This window comes from Seriola dumerili, unplaced genomic scaffold (assembly GCF_002260705.1).
Source record: "Seriola dumerili isolate Sdu_G_001 unplaced genomic scaffold, Sdu_1.0 BDQW01000321.1, whole genome shotgun sequence".
Taxonomy (NCBI): domain Eukaryota; kingdom Metazoa; phylum Chordata; class Actinopteri; order Carangiformes; family Carangidae; genus Seriola; species Seriola dumerili.
The window spans coordinates 4,760,494-4,777,382 of NW_019174576.1; the positions used below are offsets into that span (position 1 = coordinate 4,760,494).

A 16,889-nucleotide genomic window follows, 5' to 3' on the forward strand; every position below is an offset into this window, starting at 1 on the left:
AAAATGTCAAAAAACCTCATAGTATAGCAAGGCATGAAAGGTCATAGTATAACATGGCATGAAAATGTCAAAAAAAGTCATAGTATATTAAGGCACAAAAAACTCAAAAAACGTCATAGTATAGCATGGCATGAAAATGTAAAAAAAAAAGTCATAGTATATGAAAGCATAAACTTCTCAAAAAACGTGATAGTATAGCAAGGCATAAAACGTCATAGTATAGCATGGCATAAAAACGTCAAAGAACATCATAGTATAATAACGCATAAAAACGCAAAAAAACGTCATAGTATAATAAGACATCAAAATGTCAAAAAATGTAATATAGTATGGCATGAAAATGTCAAAAAAAGTCATAGTATATTAAGGCATAAAAAACACAAAAAACGTCATAGTATAGCAAGGCATAAAACGTCATACCATAGCATAGCATGAAAATGTCAAAAAAAGTTATAGTATATTGAGGCAAAAAATGTCAAAAAACGTCATACTATAGCAAGGCATAAAACGTCATATCATAGCATGGCATGAAAATGTCAAAAAAGTCATAATATACTAAGGCATAGAAAACTCAAAAAACGTCATAGTATAGCAAGGCATAAAATGTCATAGTATAGCATGGCATGAAAATGTCAAAAAAAGTCATAATATATTAGAGCATAAAAATGTCAAAAAATCTCATAGTATAGCAAGACATAAAACGTCATAGTATAGCATGCCATGAAAATGTCAAAAAAAGTTATAGTATATTAAGGCATAAAAAACTCAAAAAACGTCATAGTATAGCAAGGCATAAAATGTCATAGTATAGCATGGCATGAAAATGTCAAAAAAAGTCATAATATATTAGAGCATAAAAATGTCAAAAAATCTCATAGTATAGCAAGACATAAAACTTCATAGTATAGCATGCCATGAAAATGTCAAAAAAAGTTATAGTATATTAAGGCAAAATGTCAAAAAAAGTTATAGTATATTAAGGCATAAAATGTCATAGTATAGCATGGCATGAAAATGTAAAAAAAAAGTCATACTATATTAGAGCATAAAAACGTCAAAAAACGTCATAGTATAGCAAGGCATAAAACGTGATAGTATAGCATGGCATGAAAATGTAAAAAAACGTCATAGTATATTAAGGCATAAAATTGTCACAAAACGTCATAGTATAGCAAGGCATAAAAATGTCAAAAAACGTCATAGTATAATAAGACATCAAAATGTCAAAAAATGTTATAGTATAGCATGGCATAAAAACGTCAATGAACGTCATAGTATAATAAGGCATAAAAACGCAAAAAAACGTCATAGTATAATAAGACATCAAAATGTCAAAAAATGTCATAGTATAGCATGGCATAAAAATGTCACAGAACGTCATAGTATATTAAGTCTTAAAATTGTCACTAAACGTCATAGTATAGCAAGGCATAAAAATGTCAAAAAACGTCATAGTATAATAAGACATCAAAATGTCAAAAAATGTCATAGTATAGCAGGGCATAAAAATGTCACAGAACGTCATAGTATAATAAGACATCAAATTGTCGAAAAATGTCATAGTATAGCATGGCATAAAAACGTCAATGAACGTAATAGCATAGCAAGGCATAAAAACGCAAAAAAAAGTCAAAGTATAATAGGCATAAAAATGTCAAAAAACGTCATAGTATAGCAAGGCATAAAACGTTATAGTATAGTATGGCATGAAAATGTCAAAAAAAGTCATAGTATATTAAGGCATTAAAAACTCAAAAAACGTCATAGTATAGCAAGGCATAAAATGTCATAGTATAGCATGGCATGAAAATGTCAAAAAAAAGTGACAGTATATTAAAGCATAAAATACTCAAAAACCGTGATAGTATAGCAAGGCATAAAATGTCATAGTATAGTATGGCATGAAGATGTAAAAAAAAAGTCATTAGATATTAGAGCATAAAAATGTCAAAAAACGTCAAGGTATAGCAAGGCATAAAAATGTCAAAAAACGTCATAGTATAATAAGACATCAAAATGTCAAAAAATGTCATAGCATAGCATGGCATAAAAACGTCAATGAATGTCATAGTATAATAAGACATAAAAATGCAAAAAAACGTCATAGTATAATAAGACATCAAAATGTCAAAAAATGTCATAGTATAGCATGGCATAAAAATGTCACAGAATGTCATAGTATATTAAGGCATAAAAAACTCAAAAAACGTCATAGTATAGCAAGGCATAAAACGTCATAGTATAGCATGGCATGTAAATGTCAAAAAAGTCATAGTATATTAAGGCATATAAATGTCAAAAAACGTCATAGTATAGCAAGGCATAAAACGTCATAGTATAGCATGGCATGTAAATGTCAAAAAAGTCATAGTATATTAAGGCATATAAATGTCAAAAAACGTCATAGTATAGCAAGGCATAAAACGTCATAGTATAGCATGGCATGTAAATGTCAAAAAAGTCATAGTATATTAAGGCATATAAATGTCAAAAAACGTCATAGTATAGCAAGGCATAAAACGTCATAGTATAGCATGGCATGTAAATGTCAAAAAAGTCATAGTATATTAAGGCATATAAATGTCAAAAAACGTCATAGTATAGCAAGGCATAAAATGTCATAGTATAGCATGGCATGAAAATGTCAAAAAAAGTCATAATACATTAAGGCATAACAATGTCATATAATGTCATAGTATAGCAAGGCATAAAAATGTCAAAGAACGTCATAGTATAATAAGACATCAAAATGTCAGAAAATGTCATAGTATAGCATGGCATAAAAACGTCAACTAACGTCATAGTATAATAAGGCATAAAAACGCAAAAAAAAGTCATAGTATAATAAGGCATAAAAATGTCAAAAAACGTCATAGTATAGCAAGGCATAAAATGTCATAATACAGTAAGGGATAAAAATGTCAAAAAAACTCACTGTATAGGAAGGCATAAAAACGTCAATGAAATGACATAGTATAGCATGTCATAAAAAGGTCAAAAAACGTCATAGTATAGCATGGCATAAAAATTCAAAAAACGTCATAGTATAGCATGGCGTGAAAATGTCAAAAAATATCATAGTATAGCAAGGCATAAAAATATCAAAACACGCCACAGTATAATATGGCATAAACTTGTCAAAAAAAAGGGAGGCATAATAGTGTCATGGCATGGCTGGGATTTGAACCCACAATCCTTAAGTTGTTAAGTACAGTTGTAACCACAGCTCCATGGTGGCAATTAAGAAACAGTCAATTTTACTATCATATATGAAACCATCAAAATATAGAACAGCATAAAGAGTTTGTGGTGTAGTAAGTCATGAACGTCATAGTCTAACAAGGCATAAAAAGCTCAATAAAAGTCCTAGTATATTAAGGCATAAAAAGCTCAAAAAACGTCATAGTATTGCAAGGCATTAAAAGTAAAAAAAATGTCATAGTATAGCAAGGCATAAAATGTCATAATACAGTAAGGGATAAAAATGTCAAAAAACCTTACTGTATAGGAAGGCATAAAAACGTGAAAAAACATCATAGTATAGCAAAGATTAAAACTTCATAGTATAGCATAGCATAAAAATGTAAAAAAAAAGTCATAGTATATTTAGGCATAAAAAGTCAATAAAACGTCATAGTATAGCAAGGCATCAAAATGTCAAAGAACTTCATAGTATAATAAGGCATAAAAACGTCAAAAAAACGTCACAGTATAATATGGCATAAACATGTCAAAAAATAGTAGGAGACACAGGTATATCAGAATAACTGGGAATTGAACTCACTACTTCGCAGTCATAAGGTATCAGTTGTAACCACTGCTCCACAGTTGGAATTGGTTTTGTAAACTTTTATGTAATATATAAAATTATCAAAGTATAGAAAGGCATAAAAAGGTGGTAGTGTTTTAAGTCATAAAAACGTCAAAAAACGTCATAGCATAGCAAGGCATAAATATTTGAAAAAACGTCATAGTATAGTAAGGCATCAAAATGTCAAAGAACGTCATAGTATAATAAAGCATATAAACGTCAAAAAAACGTCACAGTATAATATGGCATAAACATGTCAAAAAGTAGTAAGAGACACAAGTACATCAGAATAACTGGGAACTGAACTCGCTACCTCGTAATCGTAAGGTATCAGTTGTAACCACTGTTCCACAGTAGGAATTGGTTATGTAACAATTTATGTAATATATAAAATCATCAAAGAATAGAAAGGCATAAGAAGGTTGCTGTGTTGTAAGTCATAAAAACGTCAAAAAACGTCATAGCATAGGAAGACATAAATATTTGAAAAAACGTCATAGTATAGCAAGGCATGAAAATGTCAGAAAACCTCACTGTATAGGAAGGCATAAAAACGTGAAAAAACATGATAGTATAGCAAGGAATAAAATGTCATAGTATAGCATAGCACGAAAATGTCCAAAAAAGTCATAGTATATTAAGGCATAAAAATGTCAAAAAACGTCATAGTATAGCAAGGCATAAAACGTCATAATATAGCATGGCACGGAAATGTAAAAAAAATGATAGGAATTAAGGCATAAAAAACTCAAAAATGTCATAGTATAGCAAGGCATAAAAATGTAAAAAAAAACGTCATAGTATATTAAGGCATAATAACGTCAAAAAACGTCATAGTATAGCAAGGCATAAAGTGTCATAGTATAGCATGGCATGAAAATGTCAAAAAAAGTCATAGTATAATAAGACATCAAAACATCAAAAAATGTCATAGTATATTAAGGCATAATAACGTCAAAAAACGTCATAGTATAGCAAGGCATAAAGTGTCATAGTATAGCATGGCATGAAAATGTCAAAAAAAGTCATAGTATAGTAAGGCATAAAAAACTCAAAAAACGTCATAGTATAGCAAGGCATAAAATGTCATAGTATAGCATGGCATGAAAGTGTCAAAAAAGTCATAGTATATTAAGGCATAAAAAACACAAAAAACGTAATAGTATAGTAAGGCATAAAATTTCATAGTTTATTAAGGCATAAAATGTCATAGTACAATAAGCCTTAAAAATGTCAAAAAATATCATAGTATAATAAGACATCAAAACATCAAAAAATGTCATAGTATAGCATGGCATAAAAATGTCAAAAAAAGTCACAGTATCTTAAAGCATAATAACGTCAAAAAACGTCATAGAATAGCAAGGCATAAAACGTCATAGTATAGCATGGCATGTAAATGTCAAAAAAAGTCATAGTATATTAAGGCATGAATAACTCAAAAAACCTCATAGTATAGCAAGGCATAAAATATCATAGTATAGCATGGCATGAAAATGTAAAAAAAAAGTCATAGTATATTAAAGCATAAAATACTCAAAAAACGTGATAGCATGGTAAGGCATAAAACGTCATAGTATAGCATGGCATAAAAATGAAAATTTTTTTTTATAGTATATTAAGGTATAAAAATGTAAAAAAAACTCACTGTATAGGAAGGCATAAAAACGTCAATAAAATGACATAGTATAGCTTGGATTAAAAACATCAAAAAAGGTCACACTATAATATGGCATAAAAATGTCAAAAAAAAGGGAGGCATAAAAGTGTCACGGTATGGGTGGGATTTGAACTAACAACTCTTTAGTTGCAAAGCACAGGTGTAACCACAACTCCATGGTGGCAATTAAGAAACAGTCAGTTTATTAATATATGAAATCATCAAAGTATAGAACGGCATAAAGAGTTTGTGGTGTAGTAAGTAATAAAAACATCAAAGAACGTCATAGTCTAATAAGGCATAAAAAGCTCAATAAAAGTCATAGCATATTAAGGCATAAAAAGCTCTAAAAACGTCATAGTACTGCAAGGCATAAAATGTCACAAAAAAGTCATAGTATAAGAAGGCATAGAAAGCTCAAAAAACGTCACAGTATAGCAAGGCATAAACATGACAAAAAACAGGAAGAGATAAAAGTACCATGGTATAACTGGGAATTGAACCCACGAACTTCTGGACAAAAGACAACAGTTGTAACCACCGGCCCACAGTGGCATTCAAAGCTAGCAAAAAAATTTCAATATATATAATCATGAAGGAACAGAAAGGCATAAAAAGGTTGTGTTGTAGTAAGTCATGAAAACGTCAAAGAACGTCATAGCATAGCAAGGCATAAAAAAGTGAAAAAACATCATAGTATAGCAAGGCATAAAAATGTCAAAAAACCTCACTGTATAGGAAGGCATAAAAACGTCAATAAAATGTCATAGTATAGTAAGGCATAAAAACGTCAAAAAAGGTTATAGTATAGCAAGGCATAAAACGTCATAGTATAACAAGGCATAAAAACGTCAAAAAAAAGTCATAGTGTAGCATGGCATAAAAACGTCAAAAAAGTAGTGGTTTAGTATGGCATAAAAACGTCAAAAACATCATAGTATAGCATGGCATAAAAACGTCAAAAAAGTTACAGTATCTTAATGCATAAAAAAGTCAAAAAATGTCAAAGTATAGCAAAACATAAAACGTCATAGTATAACAAGGCATAAAAATATCAAAAAACGTCACAGTAAAACATGGCATAAAAAGCTAAAAAAAAAAACGTCATTGTATAGGAAGGCATAAAATGTCATAGTATAATAAGTAATAAAAACGTCAAAAAACGTCATAGTATGGCAAGGCATGAAAACATCAAAAAACGTCATAGTATAGCATGGCATAAAAATGTCAAAAAAAGTCACAGTATATTAATGCATAAAACAACGTGAAAAAATGTCATAGTATAGCAAGGCATTAAATTGTCAAAAAACGTCATAGTATAACAAGGCATAAAACCATTAAAAAAACATCATGGTATAATCTGGCACAAAAAGCTCAAAAAACGTCATATTATTGCAAGGCACAAAATGTCATAATATAATAAGGCATAAAAACGTTAAAAAATGTCATAGTATAGCAAGGCATGAAAATGTCAAAAAACGTCATAGTATAGCAAGGCATAAAAAGGTCAAAAAACGTCATAGTATAGTAAGGCATGAAAAAGTCAAAAAAGGTCATAGTATAGTATGGCATTAAATGTCAAAAAACATCATAGTATAGCATGGCACAAAAAGGTTAAAAAATGTCATAGTATAACAATGCATAAAAATATCAAATAACATCATAGTATAGCAAGGCATAAAACGTCACAGTATAACAAGGCATAAAAACATTAAAAAACGTCACAGTATAATGTGACATAAAAAGCTCAAAAAACGTCATAGTATAGCAAGGCATAAAATGTCATAATATAATAAGGCATAAAAGCTTTAAAAAATGCCATAGTATAATAAGCCATGAAAATGTCACAAAAGGTCATAGTATAGTACGGCATTAGATGTCAAAAAACATCATAGTATAGCATGGCATAAAAACGTTAAAAAAAGTCATAGTATAACAAGGCATAGAAACATCAAAAAACGTCACAGTATAATATGGCATAAAAAGTTCAGAAAACATCCTAGTATAGCAAGGCATAAAATGTCATAGTATAACAAAGCATAAAAACGTCAAAAAAAAGTCATAGTGTAGTTTGGCATAAAAAGGTCAAAAAACGTCATAGTTTAGCAGTGCATCAAAACGTCAAAGAACCTCATAGTATACTAAAGCATGAAAACATCAAAAAACGTCACAGTATAGCATGGCATAAAAATGTCAAAAAAAAGTCACAATATATTAATGCATAAATAAACGTGAAAAAATGTCATAGTATAGCAAAGCATTAAACCATTAAAAAACATCATTGTATGATATGGCATAAAAAGCTCAACGAAAGGTCATAGGATAGCAAGGCATAAAATGTCATAATATAATAAGGCATAAAAACGTTAAAAAACGTCATAGTATAGCAAGGCAAAAAAAAGTCCAAAAATGTTGTAGTATAGCAAGGTAAAAAAATGTCAAAAAACGTCATAGTATAGCAAGGCATAAAAATGTCAAAAAACGTCATAGTATTGTAAGGCATAAAAACATCAAAAAAAGTCACAGTATAATATGGCATAAAAAGTAAAAAAAAAGGTTATAGTATAACAAGGCATAAAATGCCATATAATAATAACGCATAAAAATGTCAAAAAAAGTCATTGTTTAATATGGCATAAACATGTCAAAAAACATCAAAGTATAGTAAGGTATAAAACATCATAGTATAACAAGGCATAAAAACATCAGAAAACATCACAGTATAATATGGCATAAAAAGCTCAAAAAACGTCCTGGTATAGCAAGGCATAAAATGTCACAGTATCATGTGGCATGAAAATGTTAAAAAACATCATAGTATAGCAAGGTATAAAAATGTCAAAAAACATCATAGTATAACATGGCATAAAAACGTAAAAGAACGTCATAGTATAATAAGGCATAAAAACGTCAAAAAATGTCACAGTATAGCATGGCATAAAAACGTCAAAAAAAGTCACAGTATAATACGGCATAAAAATGTCAAGAAAACATCAAAGTATAGCAAGGCATAAAACGTCATAGTATAACAAGGCATAAAAACATCAAAAAACATCACAGTATAATATGGCATAAAAAGTTCAAAAAACATCGTAGCATAGCAAGGCAAAAAATGCCATAGTATAATAAGAAGCATTAGTATAGCATGGCATAAAATGTCGTAGCATAACAAGGCATAAAAACTTTAAAAAAACCTCATAGTATAGCAAGACATAAAAACGTCAAAAAAAGTTATAGTTTAATATGGCATAAACATATCAAAAAACATCAAAGTATAGTAAGGCATAAAACGTCATTGTATAACAAGGCATGAAATCATCGAAAAACGTCACAGTATAATATGGCATAAAAAGCTCAAAAAATGTCCCAGTATAGCAAGGCATAAAATGTCATAGTATAATAAGGCATGAAAACCTTAAAAAACGTCATAGTATAGCAAGGCATAAAAACCTTAAAAAAATGTCATAGTATAGCAAGGTATAAAAATGTCAAAAAACATCATAGTATAGCATGGCATAAAAAGTTCAAAAAACATCGTAGTATAGCAAGGCAAAAAATGCCATAGTATAACAAGGCATCAAAACTTTTAAAAAAAGCATTAGCATAGGAAGGCATAAAAACGTCAAAAAACGTTAGTATAGCATGGCATAAAATGTCGTAGCATAATAAGGCATAAAAACATAAAAAAACATCATAGTATAGCAAGACATATAAACGTCAAAAAAAGTCACAGAATAATATGGCATAAACATGTCAAAAAACAGGAAGACATAAAAATATCATGGTATGGCTAGGCTGGGAATTGAAACTATAATCTTCTAGTTGTATGGCAACAGTTGTAACCACAGCTCCATTGTGGCAATCAGTAAACAACTACGTTTAAAATGTTAAAAAAACATCATAGTACATTAATGCATAAAAATGTAAAAAAAATGTCATAGTTTAGCATGGTATAAAACGTTATAGTATAACAAGGCATAAAAACATCGTAAAACATCACAGTATAATATGACATAAAAAGCTCAAAAAACATACTAGTTTTGCAAGGTATAAAAATGTCAAAAAACCGTCATAGTATAGCATGGCATAAAAACATAAAAGAATGTCATAGTATAATAAGTCATAAAAATATCAAAAAATGTCATAGTATAGCATGGCATAAAAACGTCAAAAAATGTCACAGTTTAATACGGCATAAAAATGTCAAAAAACATCAGAGTATAGCAAGGCATAAAACGTCATAATATAACAAGGCATGAAAACATTGAAAACCGTCACAGTATAATATGGCATAAAAAGCTAAAAAAAACGTCCTAGTATAGCAAGGCATAAAATGTCATAGTATAATAAGGCATAATAATGTTAATAAAGTCATAGTATAGCATGGTATAAAAATGTCAAAAAACGTCATAGTATAGCATGGCATAAAAACGTAAAAGAACGTCATAGTATAATAAGGCATAAAAACGTTAAAAAACGTCATAGTTTAATACGGCATAAAAAGGTCAAAAAACAGGAAGGCATAAAAATATCCTGGCATGGCTAGGCTAGGCTGGGATTTGAACCTACAACTTTCTAGTTTTAAGACAACAGTTGTAACCACAGCTCCATGATGGCGATCAGCAAAAAAATTCATTTTATGTTATATATAAAATCATCAAAGTATAGAAAGGCATAAAAAGGTTGTGGTGTAGTCAAAAACTTCATAGTATAGTACGTCATAAAAATGTCAAAAAACTTCCTAGTATAGCAAGGCATAAAAATGTCAAAAAATGTCAAAGCATAGTAAGTCACAAAAACGTCAAAAAACATCATGGCATGGCAAGGCTGGAATTTGAACCCACAACCTTCTAGTTGTAAGGCTATGGTTGTAACCACAGCTCCACTGTGGCTACCAGTAAATAGCTAATTTTATGTAATATATAAAATTATCAAAGTATAAAAAGGCATAAAAAGGTTGTGGTGTAGTAAGTCATACAAAAAGGTCAAAAAACGTCATAGTATATTAATGTATAAAAACCTCAACGTCGTAGTGTAGTAATTAATGAAAAGGTCGGACAAAGACATAGTATAACAAGGCATAAAAACGTCAAAAGATGTCATATTATGGTATGGCATAAGAATGTCATAAAACATCATAGTACAGGAAGGCATAAAACGTCAAAAAAGTATAATTAGGCGTAAAAATGTCAAAAAAGTCCATAGTAAAGGAAGGCACAAAACGTCATAGTACAGAAAGAGATAGAAATGTCAAAAAACCTCACACTATAGGAAGGCATAAAAATCTCAAAAAAACAATATCACAATATCACAAGAAAAAATATCACAGCATATTACGGCCCAAAAATGTCATAAAACATCATAGTATAGTAAGGCTTAAAAAAACGTCATAGTGTAGCAAGGCACAAAAAAGTCTATCAGAGTTTCCAATTAAGTGCATTAAAATTTTAATTTTGGTGACCTGACCCTTTAAAGGTAATTATGTAGCTCAATAACTATGTTTTTGAGATTAAATTAATATTTTACTTGATCAAACATCCGCACACACACACACACACACACACACACACACACACACACACACACACACACACACACACACACACACTACTGACAGTAGGTCCTAGGTTTTAAGAGTTATCTTTGTGACTGTGTAAAGGTCATAGATCACAGGTGCTTCCTGCTGAGCATCACAGACCTTTCAGACTGCAGGTATCTGGATTTCTACTCTTCTCAGCTTCCAGTCTATAAAGGTAGCATTCATTCAGTAAACTGATTTCAGAAAACCACACTTCCTGATCACTGGATGACAGTTTTTTCACTTGATGTGAACTGCAGGACAAATGTGCAATCGTCCTTGCTCAATCATGTTAACATTGGCTGAAATCACTGACCTTTTCTCCTCCATTGTGTCCCCCTCCTCTTATTCTCTGTTGCCTCATCTCATGTAGGAATATGAGCCAACCATCTACCACCCTAAACGCTCCTCTCACAGTCTACACCAGGATTTCACAGTACAGTGTGAGAAGATGGACATCCCCTTCCTCTCCTATCTCCCCACAGAGGTCAGCAGCATTTTTACAGAAGAACACATTTTAGCACATGGCCCTCAGTAGTGTTTGCATGCTGAGGAGTTTGATTGTGATCTTAAAAACAACTTTTCAAGTATGTGCTTTTCGTCATTTTGTAACAGTGTGTGTTGCTTTGATTAAATTGTGGAATCTTATATAGACCACTGGTTCTTAACCTTTTCAGTTGGTTGTCCCTGAAAATGAAGGAATGTCTATTTGACATTTGAGCAATTCATCCAAATCTCATATTGTTTAATTAAAGTAATAATTATAGGCCTGCAGAGGTGAATCTCACAAGTATTTTACAAGAAAAAAAAGCAAAGAAAAAAGCCTGAAAAGCTGATATTTTCTTTCTTGTGCTGTTAAAAGTCGTTCCTAAAACAATAGTCACACACAAATATGTACAATGTTATTGGTCACTTTAACATGTCCCTCTTTCCGTACTGGCTGTGAAAACAGATCCATTCCTAATGTGATTAGAATAGAAGAAATGGGACAAAACCCAGCTTCTCTTTCTCTGAAAAAATATTAGCCACAGCTAATATGAGGATTTTGCAGTTTAGCTGCAGAGATAGTCAAAGAAAGTGGGTATTTTTAAATGCTACTGTTTATCTAGTACCCTCTTTGTGTAACCAGCCCTCCAATGCAGCCCAGCAAAGAAAAAAATAGACAAGAAATCTTGCACAGGAAAGACTGTAACTTTGGAAGACACACTATGGTTTGGCTAACTCAGATGGCTGGAATTTCAGCTGAACATCATAATGCATTTTTGGACAGAATGATTACTGTACTGAGGAGTTTGACCCCATTTCTTTCAGTATAGTTGCTTTTTGAAGGGACATCTATACAGTATGTAGAGCAGGCACAATTACATCAAACAACACATATTTTATATGGGCGTATGAGTATTGTTTTAATATACACTTGAAAATATTTGAACCTTTCCTTTAATCATCTTGTGACCCCTAATATTTATCTTGCGACCCACTGGAGTGGTTGCCATCCCCCAGGTGGGGAACCACTGATTAAACTGTTCATTTGTGCATAATGATGTGTGTTGTATTCAGGTGCAGCTCATAAACGACGCCTACAACCTGGTGATTGATGCCATGCTGGGCCCAGAGGCAGACTGTGCCAACATTAAGGAGCCTTACTCTGGTATTCTGGTCACCCTGAAGCAAGTCAAGATCCCCATTGTCAGTGTGGATGTGCCCTCAGGTAAGTGTTCATATGCAAACGGTAGATATCAGGCTGGAGGCTCAGAAACACAACATGATAAATGAGCCTCCAGGCAGCTTCTGAGGAGCCTTGGCTCCCAGGCAGACGTTTTCCAAGTTTGGAGGCACATGTAGAGGATAAATCTTATGCTACAGTTGGCTCAGTGTGAGCTCATCATACTCCAAATACACTACCTGCTGAGTGTGAGCACAGTGGGCAGAAAATTATCACAATGCTCTTGCTGTGTTCCTCAGGTTGGGATGTAGAAGAACCAAGTCAGGACGGGATAAACCCAGACGTTCTCATCTCACTTACAGCACCAAAGAAGTGCGCAATGAGTTTCTCGGGGAAGCATTTCTTGGCCGGACGCTTCCTGCCCTATGACATCCAGAAAAAATATGAGCTTAATCTCCCAGAATATCCCGGCACAGACTGTCTCATAGAATTGTAACACAGGGGAAACACAAGAGCCAGTGTGGCTGCTCCTCATTTTCAAAAACGTACAGTTAATCAATTATCTTGTATTTTATAGATCGTTGATGTGATTTAATGTTAACATCTCAGTTGTGTAGAACAGGCAACACTTTGGCCAAACGTGTTGTTGAGCTACAGTAGAAGGGTAATATTTAGAAACTGTGGTTTGAGTCATGTCTTTTTAGGGAATGGCATGAGGACTTTTTGTGTCAGTCAACTTGTAAAAGCTGTAGCATTACACTGTTTTCTGATTATTTTGCAAAAGACAGAAATGTTCTCTTTCAACAGTCAGAAAAGAAAGATGAATTTTCTATGATGCCAACCAGTGGAATTTTATTTTCAACAATTTTTTAAATGCTCATGTTCTGATGCTTTTATGTTCCTATTTTAACTTTCTACTGACACGTGCTGCTGAGATGAGTTGATGTATTTTTTTTTATTTGGTTACATGTCCAATAATAAAAAGTTCCAGTTAAAGAATGCTGTTTTGTTTTCATTTAAAGCTGCAATGATCAATATGCTAAGATGACTATAAAGTGGCTAACTACGTATAGCAGAACGACTAACCATTGTTGATAGGGCAGTTATTTTATGTTTTCAGCTTGTTCCACTGCCAACATGTGGCCAGAAAACTAGAAAATCTAGAAAAGCCAGAAATTGAAAATACAGACGCTCTCCCTCACAGGCATATACACCTACCTCATACACACATGCAACACAAGAAAAACATCAGTAGATTTCCATATCTGAGCCTTTGGCTGCAGTTAGCAGAAGGCTAAACTATTAGCAACATTCAACATAGCCACTCATGAAAACAGAACCAAGAGGAGGTGCAGACTTCTAGTTTACTTTCAGACCAGTTAGATTACAATATGCTGAAAGGTGACTATGGAGCATTTGCCCATTGATGCCAAGAAAATGACTGCCTACCCCAGCTTTAATAAAGAAATGTATTGATCTTCAAAATTGGAATGCAGATTAGCCTTGTGGTGACATGGTAGTGATTCCACATCTTGCTCAAGGATAGTCCAGAAAACAGCTTGTTCTGTTAAATGATGGTCACTAATCACAGGCTACCAAATGGTGTTATATGCACATCACATGCAATAAGTGTTGCGCTTTTCAGATGAGCACACACTGTTACTTCTGTTTATTGGTTCCCAACTGGAGTTGATTTGGTAATGAAAGCAATAAACAGATGTGATCAGACTATAATCAGCTGTAAAGACGGGTCTCTCATTATTGAGTTAAGCACTGCAGGCTCCAATGAGAATGACTAAGAGAGACTGCTGTGCTGTTTATGAATGAGGTAATGTGTATTTATATGATGCACGGGAGCTTCTTCTGAATACTAATGCACTAATGCCCAGTGTATGTGTGCACACGTGTGAGTGGGTGTAGTAAAGTCAGTGAAAAGGAATGTCAATCCTTTCGCTCTGTGTTATTAAATCTGAGAACTGACGAGGGTTGTAGAAATATGTCTGAGCGCTCAGTGGTCCTGTCCTTCATGCCTGTCCAATCCCTGTCAGGAAACAACGACTTGTCACCACTCTGTCGTTTGTGCTACTCATGAGAGCGGTTGAGTAATCAGCTTTGGAGTCGCCGGTAGCCTGTAGAATTGAACAATCATAACTGACAGCGGCAGTTGTTGTAATATCCAGTGAGAGATAGTCTTACCCGAAGAAGAAATGTGGTCAAAAGATTTAGTGAAAACAGCAGTGAGGCAGGAAGATGAATTCATTGCTTACATTATGCAACACACAAAAGCTCAAATTTTAAACAATTTACAGGGATTTTTTCTCAGTGTAACTAAAATGATTCCAGTGCTTTTGATAGTGATGAGTATCAATCTTAAAAACAATCACTGCAGCAGTTCAGGTTATTTACTTTCCATGTTTCTATGTTCCTCATCGGAGCCTGGTTATTTGGGCATTTAGAGATATTATCAGTTGTTTATTATTAGCAAATTTAATGAAATAAGACATACAGTATTTAGCTCAATGAGAACATAGCAGCTCTTATAGTCTTCCTATCAAAATGATTAATTGCATGATTATGTATCATATTAAGTGGCTTGAATATTCTAGAAACTGCTTGTGACCTTTGTGACAGAGGAAGAAGTACTCAGATTCTTTACTTAAGTACCAATATAATGATATAAAAATACTTCATTACATGTTCAAATGCAAACACCACATTCTAAATCTTACTTAAGTAAAAGTATAGAAGTATTATCAGCAAAATGTCTTTAAAGTATCACAAGTAAAAGTACTCATAATGCCTGAAAATGTCTCCAGTGACTGATATATGATTATATATGACATTCTTGTACCCAGTTCACACCTGGGTACCTGCTGCTATCACCAGTCGTCATGCCTTCTTGCTTGTATCCCAAGTTGATGGATCACAGTGGCAGCTCTAGTGTGTTCCTACCAACGATGCTCACGTTGTACACACATCTCAGCAGCCCAAGCCACTTCCTGCTGTAAGACTTTGTCAGCCTATCCATTTTGCTTGCTGCTGAGGAGGGAACTTCGCACAACTTCAGAGGCCACATCACCCTTTGGAACAGTGTGAATTGAAAGCATCAAACTTTTTTACTAGCCAGGGAGCTGGCTCTGATCAATTCTGGCCAGGCCATCTGAAAGCTGTTTCTTAGGGATCCTAGCAAGTTTGACTTTGCTTCCCGCTCCTCTTGTCCTCCAGTAGTTGCCAAGCATGCTTTAAGGGATTCTTGAAGAAATGAATCTGCCTACCCTGGTTTGCAACCTGGCTTTCGGCTTGTCTGACTTGCAGTTGCAGTGCAAGGTTGCTGTTGGTCGCCCTCTCCACATTTCCTTCTTGGATTCTTCCTGGCGGATTCGTAGACCTCTGAAAGTGCGCACCTTCTCCCACCCACACCTGCATCTCCTAAGGATCTTAGATTCATTTTCTGGATCTGTTGCACTCGTTACTTCTTTCAGCCTGGCTCTCGGAAGCCCATCAGGTTGTTTTCCTTTCGTTGTCTTTGTAGTTAGGCCGAGGGTGTCCCTTCACGGGAGTAGTGGGTCAGGTAACCAGCCTCCCACTCCCAATTCAGACTTTCCTGCAGTCATCCAGTCTTTCCAGGCTATCCTCCAGTCTCCCCTGGATGCCAACAGCTCTTTCACAATACTCACTTGCTAAACCAGAGAGTTCAGTTTGCCATACAAGTTGATGGACAGGTTGATGGACACACTGGTGCCTTGGAGTGCTCCTGCAGTGAGGCCTCAGCTTAGGGGAAGCCAGAATGAACACCTTGATGAGCCTGATCGGGTCACCAGCAGGGGACCACCATTGATGCTTCAGCCAGCTCTTTGACGGCTTTCCGATGTCCTGCACCTGTCACACTCTTGTTGTGGAGCAGACAAGAGATTGAGGAGCTGACAAAGCCCCTTCGCGGGATACGTCACAGCCCTCCAGCCAGACTTTGCAAACTGGATCAACTGCTTGGTGGGAGCAGAGGGATGAAGTTAACTAGTTTAGTGCAGTAGTTCCCAACCTAAAGGTCTGGCCGTTCCAAAGGGTCACAAGTTAAAGCTGAGGGGTTGTGAGATGATTATTTAATTAATTAAATAGTTGAAGAAAGAATAAAAAGATAAATTCTGTTACATAAATCTGTATTTTGCATTTTGTG

General features: G+C 33.7%; 1 protein-coding gene across 1 annotated transcript in view; it reads left to right on the top strand.

The window, feature by feature from the left end:
- yjefn3 (YjeF N-terminal domain containing 3) overlaps positions 1-13,654 on the top strand; it is a 59,718-nt gene extending 46,064 nt beyond the window's left edge. Inside the window, exons 4-6 of the mRNA XM_022759342.1 lie at positions 11,423-11,536; positions 12,610-12,760; positions 13,015-13,654. Of these exons, the coding sequence (XP_022615063.1) occupies positions 11,423-11,536; positions 12,610-12,760; positions 13,015-13,211 (462 nt within the window). The 3' untranslated portion in view covers positions 13,212-13,654. The remainder of the gene's footprint in view (positions 1-11,422; positions 11,537-12,609; positions 12,761-13,014) is intronic.
- The last annotated feature ends 3,235 nt before the right edge of the window (positions 13,655-16,889 follow it).